Raw genomic sequence first — 16,701 nt, forward strand, 5'->3', positions numbered from 1 at the left:
ATGAAGTTCAACCGTCCTCCACACAGATCCAAGACCGCATAAACAGTCATAGTAGCCTTATGGTCATAGTAAATAGTACGTTCCAAAAATAAGTTCGCGTTTTCCAGTGACGAAAAGCTTTCAATATTGAATCATTTTTGCACAGGTACTGTCGTCCATTTGCCTACGTCGTATTCCGGTTTCCCCCACCAGCTTTTATTCGCCAGCTAATGGCTGGGCTGTCTTAGCTCTTTTCTGAGAACATTAATTTCTGTTAGGAATTGGACGTCTACGCAATATTATAGAACTGTTTAAAATAACTTAAATAAAAGGGCCTCGTTAAGTAATTAACTTCACGTGATTTCCTCCCATTTCTACGACCCTACGACATAACTACTTGGATGGACAGTAGACAGTATGTCTGAGTAATTTTATCTTTTCGGATCGGGCAGAAGTGAAGATTGAATTAGGCTATAGTACGTAAGATACTCTTTTATAGAGTAGGTACAGAATTATTTCAACATGAGTTACTAGTACGAAGAACGAAACTGGTAATTGGAATTAGGTACAATAGTCTATAGTGCAATAATATGCACATTAGAACTGAAGCCTGTATCGAAATGAACGGCCACCATTTTAAAAAATGTGTTTAAATATATATATATATATATTATGATTATTTTTATATTTAACTTCATTCTCTATATTGTACGCTAATGTGCTGTAGACAGTATAATATACACTGCATAATGATTACGTCCGAATGGACAGCTCAGTTCGTGAGTAAAAAGACTCATTGTTAATACTGTACTGTATTTTAATTAAACAAGAACATAATAAAAAAATTAAAAAAATCAAAAGCGTAATATTTCCTAGTTTACGTAAATGGATGAACTACTTTTCTTCCCTCCTATACCTAGTAAATTGGTTTGTTTGTATTTTACGCCAGTATCATCGAATTCCAGTTGTGAAAGGGGGTAGCAAACGGTTATTTCCGGTTCTGAATCTTGATCCAAAGGTATAGCCGGGTTAATATAGGAAATGTTAGTAAAAATAAAATGATGTCCCTGTATTACTTTATTTCTGTTTCTATTGTTGTAATTGTATTCTGTTGTATGATGCAATGTCCTGTATTACATGTTCCGTCCTGTATTATTACATAAATTTGTATTTGACCATGTTGTAGTATCTTCTGATGCATTTGAAATTTGAAATATTGTATTAACAAGAAAAGTATCAATTTTATTATAAATATAAATATAACATTTTATTATAAACAGATACAGAAATGGAAATTGAATCTAATTGAAACATTTAACTACACATTTTTCTTTTACATGGAATAAAAACTCTTCAAAAAATTCAGGCCAAAAAAAAAGTAGAACAAATAAGTATTATGAGCAATCTTGGGTATGTATGTAACAGAAGTAAATTTTTCTATTTCTACTTGTTCTGTAACAACTTACTTCCTTACGTAATCCTTATAAAAAAATAGCTGAAACAAGTTTTTAAATACCTTAAGGTTGGTTTCACCATCAAGGTTGGCAGTGGTAATAAAGCATCTGCCATCACGATCACTAGATGACAGTAGCACCAGATCACAAGGAACATCTGTATCACTCGCTATTCTCACCAAATCACCCACGTGCACATCTTTGGCCTTAACTTCCTGTGCAATAAAATAAAAACCTATTCTTATTCTTGATATCATGGTTTATCCACTGGATATTAGCGCATTCCTTCAATTGAAATGAGACTGTTTCAGGCTTCAGTTATACAGAGTTGCTATGAAGACCGTCCTAGGTAGAAATGTTATGTCGGATTAATGACAGCAGAAATTTTGGACCCAAAATATATAATGCATTAATTAGAGCTTACCCTGAGCTAAGTACACTTAACACACACAGATTTAAGAAACAAATCAGATTAATTATTTAATTGTTTAAGCTAATTGAGTTAAAAATTGATACTCTAATAATTATGTACTTTTGTATTTGTCTGATTGTATATAGACCCTATTATTACATGCTGTATTATTTTACCATTTATTAATGTTATTGTGTTCAATGAACTCTCTTAATTTTGTGATATATTTTGTATAACTGGTCTGAACTGCGCCCGAGCACGAGCTTCTGTTCTTTCGGGCTGCAATGTCTAATGTACACTCAAGTGTAAAGTATTAAATAAGTAAATAAATAAATAAATAAATAAATAAATAGACAGACAGACATAGATATAGATATAGATATAGGCAGGTAGGTAGGTGGGTGGGTGGGTGGGTGGGTGGGTGGGTGGGTGGGTGGGTGGGTGGGTGGGTGGATGGATGGATGGATGGATGGATAGATAGTTAGATAGGTAGATAGATAGATAGATAGATAGATAGATAGATAGATAGATAGATAGATAGATAGATAGATAGATAGATAGGATAGATTAGATAGATTAGATAGATTAGATAGATAGATAGATAGATAGATAGATAGATAGATAGATAGATAGATAGATAGATAGATAGATAGATAGATAGACAGACAGACAGACAGACAGACAGACAGACAGACAGACAGACAGACAGACAGACAGACAGACAGATAGATAGATAGATAGATAGATAGATAGATAGATAGATAGATAGATAGATAGATAGATAGATAGATAGATAGATAGATTAGATAGATAGATTAGATAGATTAGATAGATAGATAGATTAGATAGATTAGATAGATTAGATAGACAGATAGATTAGATAGATAGATTAGATAGATAGATAGATTAGATAGATAGATTAGATAGGATAGATTAGATAGGTAGATTAGATAGGTAGATTAGATAGATTAGATAGATAGATAGATAGATAGATAGATAGATAGATAGATAGATAGATAGATAGATAGATAGATAGATAGATAGATAGATAGATAGATAGATAGATAGATAGATAGATAGATAGATAGATAGATAGATAGATAGATAGATAGATAGATAGATAGATAGATAGATAGATAGATAGAGATAGATTAGTTAGATAGATTAGATAGATTAGTTAGATAGATTAGATAGATTAGTTAGATAGATTAGATAGATTAGTTAGATAGATTAGATAGATAGATAGATAGATAGATAGATAGATAGATAGATAGATAGATAGATAGATAGATAGATAGATAGATAGATAGATAGATAGATAGATAGATAGATAGATAGATAGATAGATAGATAGATAGATAGATAGATAGATAGATAGATAGATCGATAGATCGATAGATAGATAAGATAGATAAGATAAGATAGATAAGATAAGATAGATAAGATAGATAGATAGATAGATAGATAGATAGATAGATAGATAGATAGATAGATAGATAGATAGATAGATAGATAGATAGATTAGATAGATTAAATAGATTAGATTAGATAGATTAGATTAGACAGATAGACAGATAGATAGATAGACAGATAGATAGATAGATTAGATAGATTAGATAGATAGATTAGATTAGATTAGATAGATTAGATTAGATAGATAGATTAGATAGATTAGATAGATAGATAGATAGATAGATTAGATAGATAGATAGATAGATAGATAGATAGATAGATAGATAGATAGATAGATAGATAGATAGATAGATAGATAGATAGATAGATAGATAGATAGATAGATAGATAGATAGATAGATAGATAGATAGATAGATAGATAGATAGATAGATAGATAGATAGATAGATAGATAGATAGATAGATAGATAGATAGATAGATAGATAGATAGATAGATAGATAGATAGATAGATAGATAGATAGATAGATAGATAGATAGATAGATAGATAGATAGATAGATAGATAGATAGATAGATTGTATTTACTCTTTGACACAAAGAAATAACAAATAGTCAAAATTCGTCCCCATTCACCCTGTGTCCCTATTCACCCCATTTTACGGTATTGTAAACGCCTAGTGGTAAGTTTACCTGTACAATCCCTTTCCTTATCACAGTAACAAGCGAATAATTCACTTCGTTGTCTGAACGATGTCTCAGCCAGTCTTCATAACCTTGTTTTAAAGCCGTCACAATAATGACAAACACTAGGGGAAGTACGCTGGTTATCGGCTCCACAGGGCTTTCAATTGATAACTGTAACGTAAGACCAGAGTAAATTTATTTCAGAATAAAAATCACAGCATTATTAAAGAATTTAATAATGACTTACAGGAGAACCACTAACAAAATTCATAGCTACAAACCTCACTTTCTACAATAAAAGGTACAACAAACTAGAATATTTCAAATGTTATTTTAAGTGATCGTTTCATTTAATTTAGTATATTCCCTGTTGTTGTTATTATTATTATTATTATTATTATTATTAGTATTAATTATTAGTATTATCATTATTGTATTTTTAATTAATAAGTTTATTATTGTCATTATTGAGTGTAATTAGTTACCACTGCCACCGGATATATACCCATTGCAGTGTGAATAAATACATACATACAAATTATACAACTTTCACTTACCGCTATAACTGTCATACAAAGAAAGTAGAAATTCGCTATTCTTCTAAACTGTTCAAAGAGATTCTTGGGCAAGAAGCTCAAAATTGTGTACTGAAACAAACATGTACGGTATTTTAACTTTTTAATTTCAACTTATTAACAGTAACTATTTTTAATATCGATGGCTAAGAAGTGATATCTCGTATCTTGTAAATCTGCGAGTGAACCAACTGTTTAAAAAATTGATTTCTCTCAAAATACACAAAATTCCTATATATTTGTTTTTCCTTTGCAAGATCTGCTACTCGAAAAAAAAATGTTATGTTTTATTTAACGTCGCTCGCAACTGCAGAGGTTATATCAGCGTCGCCGGATGTGCCGGAATTTTGTCCCGAGGAGTTATTTTACATGCCAATAAATCTACTGACATGAGCCTATCGCATTTGAGCACACTTAAATGTCATCGACCTGGCCCGCGATCGAACCCGCAACCTTGGGCATAGAAGGCCAGCGCTATACCAACTCGCCAACCAGGTCGATCTGCTACTCGAGGACAAAATATTACCACTGATTAACTATATAACTTCTTTACAGTCTTAACATTTTAGGAAATTGCCTGGCTGACTAGTTTCGAAGTGATGTTCTTCAATGTCAAAAACCTAGTAAAGGTCCCGCGCTATCTTCTGGTTTCCTGTCGTGGTGGGATGTGTTCATGATTGTGTCGAAAAGGGCGTGTGTTTTTAAATTCAGTTGAGTGTTCAGGATGTGCTGGAGGTGTGTTTTTATGTTTGTAAATTTCATATTGTTCTAGAGTGTCAAGTTTCTGTTTTTTTTTCTCTGATTGTGTAGTATTTTCATGTCGGTGTAGTTGTGATTGGAGTTTGTGTTCTGCGTAGGTTGAATTGTGACGTTTTGTTAAGTGACCTAAGTTCTGAACTGTCATTCAAGTTATAGCGAGCTCAGAATATGTGCGTCAGATATGTGTGCAACATCCGACGATATGATCACATATCACCGTCCTTCGCAAGTCTTTCGTGGCTCCGACTTAAAGAACGCAGAACTTTATACTCATTGTCTTTACTCTTCCGAATTCTGCACACCTCAACATCAAATTACCTTTCGTCTCGGTTCTCTTATCTATATTCTAACCACGACGTAAATACCAGATCACTTATCTGTGGCACGCTAAGTATACCTCTTCATAGAACATCTTGTTATTCATCATCTTTTACAGTATCCACCTCGAGTCAATGGAATTCCTTGTCACAAATTATTAGGGGCTGCAAGACAATAAACACCTTTAAAAACAGCTTAAAAGATAACCTTATTAGCATTTCACTCCAATCATACTGATTTAAACTATCACTGACTACATTGTTACTTCTTTCTTTAGACATCATCCTGATAGTGCTTTATTTTCAAAATTGTCTCATAATAATCTCTTTCTATTATCTAATATTATTTGAAATATATTAACATTCTATGTATTTTAGCTTAATTCTGCTACACAGTTTATTTCAGTGTTTAATTAATAGTTCATAGTATTTTGTTGTTTAATTCGTAAATAACTCTTGTATACATGTAACTCTCATCTAAATCAAATTGTTGAATTCTTTGTAAGTTTATGTATATGTATATACACTTTTTGCTGGTCGAGTGGAAGAGAAGGCCTTACGGCCTTAATTCTGCCAGCTAAAATATAGCATTATTATTATTATTAATTGTTGTGTGGTTTGGTTGTGGCTGTGTTTTGTTTCTTGTAACGTGTTTGAAATAATCTTCCAGTCTGTCCAATGTAGGGTAGTAGTTGTTGCAACTATGAGACCTTCACTAGGCTTTGGAAAATGATGAATAACACTTTAAAACTAGTCAGCCAGGTAATTTCCTAAGAAAGTTAACACGGTAAAGAAGTTGTAAAGTTAATCAGTGATTATACAGAGTGGACCGCTCGAATGTACCTAATTTCAATTGTATGTGACTGGTGAACGGTTGAAGATAGAACCTTACGGTAACGTTTATATGAAAGGAAAACTCAACAAGTTTTGAATCCTGTCGACAGATGGTGCGCAGTCACGGTTTCTTTTCGCAGATTGTAGCGATTGTCAAAATGGCGACACCGCAGATAAAAGAGCAAACTGTGTTGTGGTATGCGGAGTTTAAATCAATTGTTAGAGTTCAAAGGGAGTATCGGCGAGTGTTTAACCATGATGCTCCAACTGCTAAAAGCATTAAGGAGTGGCACGATACATTTTTAGCTACAGGATCGGTGTTGAAGAAGCATGGTGGTGATCGTAGAACATCCGACGAAATGGTTGCAAATGTTCAAGCCGCGTATGAGCGAAGCCCGCGGAAATCATTAAGAAGAGCTTCGCGGGAACTTCAAGTACCAAAATCAACATTGCAACGAATTGTCCACAAACGTCTCAAACTGTACACATACAAAGTGCAGTTAATGCAACGTCTGGAGCCGGATGACAAACCCAAATGAGTGGAATTCGTCAATACGATGCTAGACCGTCTCGGAGCTGATCCTGATTTCATGTCCAAGATTTTCTTCTCGGACGAAGCCACGTTCCATGTGTCAGGTAAAGTAAACCGGCATAATATGCGGATGTGGGGATTGCAGAATCCTCACGCTACACAAGAGCACGATCGTGATAGTCCCAAGTTAAATGTGTGGTGCGGTTTGTCACAGCAGCAGGTCATTGGACCGTGTTTCTTCGCCGAGGAAACTGTGTGTGGTACCACATATCTTGACATGCTGTAGCAATTCTTCTTTCCACAAATTGAACACCTGCAGCCTAACATCCTTTTCCAGCAAGATGGCGCTCCTCCACACTGGTTCAATGACGTTCGTACGACTTTAGACAACGTGTTCCCTGGCCGTTGGATTGTCAGGGGAGGACCGATCGCTTGGCCCCCGAGATCTCCGGATTTAACACCGCTCGATTTTTTTTCTCTGGGGTTACGTCAAAGATAAAGTGTACGCTACCCCAGTCAGAGACCTTCGTGATCTTCGGGAGCGCATCATAGAGGCTACTGAGAGCATTCCAGAAGACATGCTCCAACGTGCTTGGAAAGAAATCGTTCATCGCCTCCATATCGTCACAGTGACAGCTGGAGCTCACATAGAGATGCGGTGATGTGCATATCGAAACTTGTTGAGTTTTCCTTTCATATAAACGTTACTGTAGGTTTCTGTCTTCAACCGTTTACCAGTCACATACAATTGAAATTAGGTACATTCGAGCGGTCCACCCTGTATACAGAGGTGTGAAAATTATTAGAATAATCTTAATTTTAAAGGTTTTTTAATAGTTCCTTCACAAATATTCATTGAATTGTTGAATATTGGTATATAATATTACTATACTGATGTGGGATATATTTACTACTAACAATGGCGGAAAGCATTGTTGTACATTGGTATTTTTCTTATTTTACAATTGTTATGGGAATTCAGAAATTATTATATTATGTTGGCGGAATTGGAAACATCACAAATTAATTAAGAAATGCTTTAAACAAATTGTTCTTTGCGTTTACATTGTTGTGAAGGTTCAAATGAACGTATACATCTGTTTTGTGCATATAATTTTTTATGTTTCCAATTCCGCCAACATAATATAATAATTTCTGAATTCCCATAACAATTGTAAAATAAGAAAAATACCAATGTACAACAATGCTTTCCGGCATTGTTAGTAGTAAATATATCCTACATCAGTATAGTAATATATACCAATATTCACCAATTCAATTAATATTTGTGAAGGAACTATTAAAAAATCTTTAAAATTAAGATTATTCTAATAATTTTCACACCTCTGTATATGTTAAAAGTGTATATAGAACAATGAAGAGGACACAATATTAGTTAACTGTCCAATTTTGTGAACATAATAATAATAACGTAGTTAATATGAATAACAGTGTAGTTAAACTAAATGACCATTTTTGTAGATACGAGATATCACTTTTTAGCCATCGATATGTTTCTCACGTCAGTAAAATGTCCTAATAAACAGTTTTCCATCAGAGTAAAGTCCTACACAGGAAAAGATAGTATTAAAATATTCGCACTGATTAACTATTAAGTAATTTAACCTTTAAATTGGCAAGACTTCATTTCTCACACTAGTTTATTAAACCTTGCCGAACTGTAAAGAAAACAACTATCGCAATGTCCATATTTTATATGTTGTGCAATATTATAGTATTGTGAAATTTTAATTTTTCTACTATTTTTTTTCTATTGTTCTATTAAAATTATAGCATATAGCCTATTAACCTGTTATATCCTATAGAATTTAAGGGTTAAATAAATAACAACAAATAACTTAATATTTATGGCGTTATTTTACCTCACTGACTAGTACCGATATAATGTATATCAACCTCTTAATACTAATCAATCATATAAAATAACACCATAACTTCACTTAAGTTTGTAACCGATAACAATATTCATTTTGTTAGATAATCGAATGATGTTATCGATACAAGTCTGCTGATGCACCCATTGTATCCTAGATGGCCATGTGTTGCGAAGGAGTCCATGATCCGACGAGTGCATGCAAGTGTGGAAGCAAGAGGAGAACATTTTAACATTTGTTGTAAGTTTCTGAATTGATTAACGTTGCAACACTTGCTACCAAGCTGACAATATCTAACATACGTTTCATTGTGTTCTTTCACTATTAACTACAAAACTACGGATTTTCGAACATATGTTTATATGAACTTTTTTTCTTTTTTTGGCATGAGGAACATGCCCCCAAGGTTTGTCAAAGTATTTCTGAAACATCCTGTATAATGTTTTCAATTAAAAAGTTGAAAGTTACCTTAGATGTTGAAATTTTGTTATTCTGAAATTTTACAGTAGAACTAGGTCCGTCATCGCCTCCAACCCACAATATTCTGGTATCTCCTACTGATGACACTCGATTGCCCTGAAAACAAAATTAAAATTTACTTTTAATTCATTCAACATTTAATAAATATATGTATTCAAATAAACATTTTAAATCTCTGTCTTTTTCAGTAGAGTATTTAACAACGCTGTATCAACTACTAGGTTTTAGTGTCAATAGAATTATCGATAGAAAAACGGTAGACCTATTTGGCAAGATGAGACCAAGAATTCGTCGTGTGATTACTTCACATTCGCCTTACAGTTGCAGAAAACTTCGAAAAAGTTCCAACCAGGTAATCAGCCCAAGCAGGAATCGAACCCACACCCAAACGCAGTTCCGAATTTTAAATCTCTTAGGGCAGTGTCGTCAGCACTCGCTGAAACGAGTATCGGGTAAGGAGTGTATCGGAACATGCAGATGGGAGAGGGAGAAAGCTGTCTAGCTGGTCGGACGATCAGTGGAGAGTAGTCAGTAGCTAGCAGACGAGGACTCTATTTACCGCAACGTTAAATATTATCTTGTCGTAGCTCCTATGATAGTCAATCATTCGCGCTGTAATTTTTAGGATTCTGAGATAAATGTTTAAGGAAAGCATAGAAAAAAATTGAAATAAAAATTTTTTTTGGAAAGTGAGAAAAAATACTAACTTTGAAGTGAGCTGTTCAAAATATATATTGACATCCTCAAAAGTTGGTAAACGACAAGCTTTTTTATTTTTCACTTTAGATGAGGGGAGGTCAAAGCGAGAGAAATGTTTAGAAAGAATGAAAATTGGTTGTAAAAGTGGTTGCTATTCAAAATCTTTACTAGTTTCCGAGTTACGGCGAGTTAAACAAAGTAGCGTTTTCGCCTGGCGGACTTCCGTATGCAGAGTGACTAAACTTTTGTCTGTTATAATTACGGATTCACATAGAAGTCATCGCACTGATTTCAAATTTGTTTTCAAAATTTTTGCATTGCTTTAAGATTTCGAGTTAATCGTGAGTTTTGAAATTTAATTAAAATATTTATATTAAATAAATAATATCTAGGCTGATTAAACACTAGTATGACATACTTTGAAATTCAGAAAAATGAAAGGAATATAACAATAGTCTTTACATTTATTATTGGTATTACTGTCACTGTTATTATTATTACTATTATTATTATTATTATTATTATTATTATTATTATTATTATTATTATTATTATTATTATGTGGACTGAAGCTGTCTTGTTTCATTTTCCTGCCCTAGGACAAGAGCCATTCCACTTCAAACCTATCAAGATTTTCATATTGCTATCTTCAATTTTTTTTCTGGCACGTTTAACTCTAAAATAAATTTGATCCATGTATATTTTTTTTTCTATAAATCTAATTTCGGCACATATTAAATTTCAAAATTTTCGAAAAATCGCTTGAACCAATTTTCTTGGATCTATCTATCTCCGGTTCTAATCATTCATATTATTTAGTCTTGGGTCAAATGAAAGGTAAAACTCCCAGTGAAACTAATGTTCGCTATATCTGTCCTATTTCTTAAAAAAAGATAAGGTTTTTGGTGTGAAACGAGAAAAATCTGACATCAAAATTCAAAATAAAACATCTAAGAGTTGCAATAAAGGGACTAAAATCTCAATATAATGAAGCATTGCAGAAAATTCAAAAGAAGAATTTAGCAATATTAGAGCCTGCGCTGGTAAATTACATAAAACACATCTCTGAGAACAATGGAATCTTATTCTCGCTATTGAAAGAGTCATGTACACTATTGGACTGTCTAAATGAGCGGTGACCAAAGCGGGTGTCGTGATTACATCGTGTAATCACAGGCATTCAAACGGGTACGTGGACTTTCCTGTACATTGCTGTGTGTTTCATTCACGTACTAAAGGCAAGCAGTGGCGGTATCATGTCGCTCTACAAACTCTGTCTCTACAAGCAGTAACAGGTGGTTTCGTAAAGAATGAGGAGAAGAACTTCTTTGTTGTTCTGTCGGACAAAATGTAATATGTTTACTTTGCTCAACGATTCAATTAGGAGTATACAGAAACATTAATTGCCACACTGAATAATGTATTATTATTATTATTATTATTATTATTATTATTATTATTATTATTATTGACCACTAAGTATGTGTTTCTATAATTCTTCTGTACGTGCATGAATATTTATATTTTTACATCTTCTCCCTACAAGGATAAAATTATTAGGTTTTATCTCAATTTTAATCTTCTTAATCTTTAGATGAGGGTAATTATTTATTGGTTATTCATTTAATAATAATATTGTAGAAAAACTGATTCAATATTATGTGCCAACGAACTGTTAAACGCCAGGAATTGACATGTCTTAAATCATAGCCAGGAAGAGAAAGACGAGATAAATAAATGTAAGGAAGTCAGCTAACTGGGATTTGAAATTGCTCTACAGCCTTTCAGTAGAACAGACTTTATCAAAAGAGTAATTATTAAAATAGCTTAAATAACTTGTCCATAAGAAGTTTTTAATTTTGAAAAACTACGAATTTCTCGACCAAGTATTGAGTGAAGAATTTTGAAAATTCCTGATTATATTCAAGAGGAAGGTTAAAAAAAAGCAAGAAAAATCGTATATCATTCACTGGCTCTTGATGACAGCAGTGATATTACTTATACAGCAAAGCTTGAGATTTTTATCGGCAGAATTGATCAAGATGTTAGTACAGGAACCACCACTGGTTGTAGTTTTCATGCCAAGTACCTTTTCTCCGTCTTCTTACTTCATAGGCTGTCTGTCGCATGTAATCACTGCAGCTCGAGTTTTGGTCACCGCTGGTCTAAATTTATAATATTAAAAGTCTGAACTACTTTCATTCAATAACAACAACAAATCCGTTGCGTGGTAGTCCATGGAAGACCCAAGCCTGAATGTTTATCTTTTTAAAGTAAATTAATTTCCACTTTATTTTGTTGTATTGGCCGTATTCGCAAGAAAGTGGAAGTAATTTTTGTAGTTTCGTTCATAGCATCGATATGATATGATTCTATAAACAAACAGCTGCGATAATGACTTCTGAATTAACTGATCGCGTGACGATTATCTGACATGCGTTAAAGATAACATGAGAGAATGTGAGATATACGAACGCAAGTGACGTAAAGATGACTCATTACACAGGCCAGAAAACTTCTATTTTTACAGACTGAGGTGAATTGGATTTGAAAAGAGATTAAATTTAAGAGCCCGTTTACATAGTTATATATCGTCATCGTTCCTGCAATAACTCCTATGTGACACATTTATCGATTTTCAGATTTTTGCTCTATTAAATAACTTACATAGTGATACAGCAAATAATAAAATCTCCTATATGTATTTATATTTCTTTCTTTGTTTCGAAAATATAAGGATTCACAGTCTTCTATGTACGGCTGTCATAGGATGAATAAACGTGTTTTTCTTTCTACTGAAAAATTGTATATTTTGCACATAGGAGTTATTGCAGGAACAACGACGATATCACCTCGTGTTCATGACAACTTGATTTGTCGTCTTCGGAATATATTAATGCAATCAAGATGTCCTGCAACCTTACTGCAGTGCGCTCCGTTCCTGGCAGAGCTTTCAGCACGACCCGTTGCCGTCAACCAGGCTGCAACGAGACAGAAACTCTTGGCTACGTGTTGGGCTTTTGTCGGAAAGGAGAGTTATTGCGTAACAACAGGCATCATAGAGTCCGTGGAGCTATCGCCTGTCTTCTTCGGAACAAGGGTTGGGAAGTTCATGAAGAGGTCCACTGTATTTCTGAAGGTGACTCTCACAGAAGAGCGGATATAATAGCAATAAACAGGCAACAACAAAAGGCTATTATCATAGATCCAACTATACGCATGGAGAGAGATCTAAACCAAGCTCATCAGGTTGATCATGAAAAGAGGGCCATTTATGAACCTTGTATTCCCTACCTTAGTGCCAAGTATAACATCCCTCTCTTCAATTGGTCAGTGACAGGTTTATTTTTTGGTGCTCGGAGTTCTTTACCAAAATTTACATATAATTTGTTTAAACAATTATCAATATCATCTTTTGAAATTCAAAAAATCTCTGCAGATTATACAATTTCATTTATACCACTCAGAAGACCTTAATTAAGGATGTGCTAATTTTAAATAAAATCGTTTATCATCATCATCATCATCCTTCACGAATTAGGCCTCTGTAGACCTGTTTCGGCCCCATCTAGCAGTCTTCTTAAAGGTCTTCCTGGTCGACGATGTCCTCTAGGTTTATATTGCATCATAATTTTTGGGATTCTTGAATTTTCCATTCTTCTTAATGATCTAGCCAATTGAATTTGTATCTGCTGATTTTTTCTTCTACTGACTCTACTTCTAATTGTTCTAAAATTTCTTCATTCCTTTTTCGGTCTAAAAGAGTATATCCTGCTGTCCTCCTCAAAAATTTCATTTCCGTTGCTTTGATTCTGTTCATGTCTTTTTTCTTTAATGACCAAATCTCGCTTCCGTATAAAAGGGTGGGTAATGCTAGTGTATTATATATTTTTATTCTTGTAGATTTTTGTACTAATTTAGCTTTTAATGCATTGTTTATTATTCCTAGAATTTGTGTAAATTTGGTAATTTTCTTGTTCACATCTTTTTCATTTTGATAAGATATTTCACAACCCAGATAATTGAAATTTTGCACCTGTTCGAGGCATTGGTTATTGTGTATTATCTTACTTCTGACTGGGTCTTGTCCTAAAAATGCCATTACTTTTGATTTTTGTGCTGAAATTTCAATCCCAAAATCTTTTAATATTTTATTTAATGTATACAATCCTCTTTGTAAATTATCCTCTGAATTGGAAATTATGACTTGATCATCGGCATAGAGTAAGGTATTTAATGTTAAAGCACTGGTTATTTTGATTCCTGATGTGTAGATTTGGTTCCATTTTAAAATAATTTCATTTATATAAATATTAAATAAAGTTGGTGATAGTGGACAACCTTGTCGAACTCCATTATTAACTAATTTTCTTTCGGATATACAGTTATTTATTTTGACACTTATTTTGCTGTCTGTGTAGATTTCTATTATATTTTGCAATAGCAAATTTGGAATATTTTTTTCTTGTAATATGTCGAATAAAAGGTCTCTTCGGACTTTATCAAAAGCTTTCACAAAATCAATAAAAGCTATATGGGTTTCTAAATTAAATTCTCTTATTTTTTCTAACAATAGTTTCATACTAAATAATGGATCTACACATGATCTTCCTTTTCTAAAGCCATTTTGACACTCCAGAAGGAAAGTTTCAGCATGTTTTTTTTTAATTTTTCATTTAAAATCCTACTAAATATCTTATAACATGTGTTGAGGATACTAATCCCTCTATAGTTTTCAACATTCTGTTTATCTCCTGTTTTATATATGGGAATAATTACACTATTTTTCCATTCTTCCGGTAAAGTGGCAGTCAGATATATTCTGTTTAGAAATCTTAGTAATCTTTCTTGAAATAGATCTCCTGCATATTTATACAATTCTGAATTTAGGTTATCTTCTTCAGGTGATTTACTATTTTTCGTCTTCTTTATTTATAAGTATAATTTTAAAGTCATCTTCTAAGATTTTATTTTATAATTGATAATCAGTGGTGCTTAATTATTACATTTTATTTTTATAACAATACTAATATTTAATTAATTACATTTTTATTTGCTATTAATTTCCGGATCCTCGTGGTCATCTTTAATTAAGGCCGGACGATTTATTTCTCTCTCTCTCTCTCTCTGAAGGTGGGTTTACATAGAATTCAGTTTTGTTTAATTTCATACTTGAAATTTTTCTCCGGGGAATCGATAAAATTGTGGATGTTATGAATAAAAGAAAGTAAATATTACAGGCTGCGTAATAAATTTCAGCATAAGCAATCAATATAATTATTATTCCTTATTAATAAACCGTAAACCAGTAAAAGGGGCGATTTAAAAACCTTAATAATTATGACAATGTTCGACTTTAGGAAAACATTTGAAGAGTCCGCTGCAAGAATGATGGATGTCACTTTCTTGTCGAAAATGAACCAAGACTGTCAATGCATAGCTTAAGACATATAGAATGTACATAGAGAGTTATATGGCATTAACACTGATAGTCATTGTTCAGTAATGATCGGAAAATCACAGTTAAGCTTTGAGCGCTAAGCATTTCAAACTTTCAATTGCTTCTCCTGCAAAATGTATTCCAAATATGACATCCATCATTCTTGCAGTGGACTCTTCATTTACTTTAAGTTTTAAGTACATAAAATAGCACTTAATTGTATCTCGTCATAACACTCTATGTTCTGAACACTATATTCTGTAATAAACTCTATTTCGATGCAGACATTCTTCAAATATAAATTCTGTGTTTCCCATTATATGACGAAACATCTCTAGAGGAATTTCAGAAACTTAATTTAACTACAAATTCTTTCTTCAAATTATTCCGAGTTTCGTGGGGTGGACGCTGTCAGATTAAGCGATCTCGCAGGTCATGGGATATCGCCTTGCTGGAGATAATGTGGTCTGGAAAGAAACGCTTGACTGTCTAGCTGTGTGAATTGTCGTCCCATACTGTTGAAACTACATCTCTGGATTGATTTCATACGAGACGTTGCGAATACAAGAGGCGAACTCAACAAATACACGTTTTGAGGAAAATGCATTTTAAATTATTTTATTCAGACGAACTAAAAAAAAAAGGATTTACACAGATTATGTACTTCTTCAGATAGATATATTATTTATTTAAAAACTACATCTGAATAGTGTTCTATATTTTGTATTCCACATTGTTTAAGGGGACACTTCTGTGAGTTTTAAAACTTCTACAATTTTAATCCAAAATTTATAAATTTTAAACTACATAAACATACCTACAATACTATCATCTGTACAAAATTTTGTGCCATTAGGGCTAATAGTTTTGAAATGATATTTTTGAAATGTATTTTATATTGACGTCACTAAAAAGGCTCCTTGCGTCACAATTTTCACAATTGTTAATTCGTGTTAGCTCAAAAGCTTGAAAATAGCCATGGGAACATAAATTAATTAGCTTTTTGAGCTCGGTCTAAATAGGGAGCCACAATAAATTTTTAAATCGATTTTCTTAATTTTTCACCATTATTTCACCATAGTGTCCCCTTAATATTTTCAAGGACTCAATGTCTCTGAGAACAAATTATGGAATCACTCTTTCAAAGGAAAATCTGTAAAAAAAAGTGTCCAGTTGCTTTGATTCTTGCAAAACTAAAGGGTTTACTTTTATTTATTGCCATTTATT

At 32.9% G+C, this 16,701-nt stretch overlaps 1 protein-coding gene across 7 annotated transcripts in view; it reads right to left on the minus strand.

The window, feature by feature from the left end:
- Window positions 1-16,701, minus strand: part of LOC138695934 (phospholipid-transporting ATPase IF-like) — a 344,160-nt gene that overhangs the window by 71,520 nt on the left and 255,939 nt on the right. For all 7 annotated transcript variants that reach the window (XM_069820330.1, XM_069820328.1, XM_069820329.1 and 4 more), the window contains 4 exons: window positions 9,324-9,431; window positions 4,501-4,590; window positions 3,950-4,114; window positions 1,496-1,648 (listed from right to left, as the gene is read on the minus strand). In XM_069820330.1, coding sequence (XP_069676431.1) covers window positions 1,496-1,648; window positions 3,950-4,114; window positions 4,501-4,590; window positions 9,324-9,431 — 516 coding nt within the window. The remainder of the gene's footprint in view (window positions 1-1,495; window positions 1,649-3,949; window positions 4,115-4,500; window positions 4,591-9,323; window positions 9,432-16,701) is intronic.

Source organism: Periplaneta americana, chromosome 3 (assembly GCF_040183065.1).
Source record: "Periplaneta americana isolate PAMFEO1 chromosome 3, P.americana_PAMFEO1_priV1, whole genome shotgun sequence".
Classification (NCBI taxonomy): Eukaryota; Metazoa; Arthropoda; class Insecta; order Blattodea; family Blattidae; genus Periplaneta; species Periplaneta americana.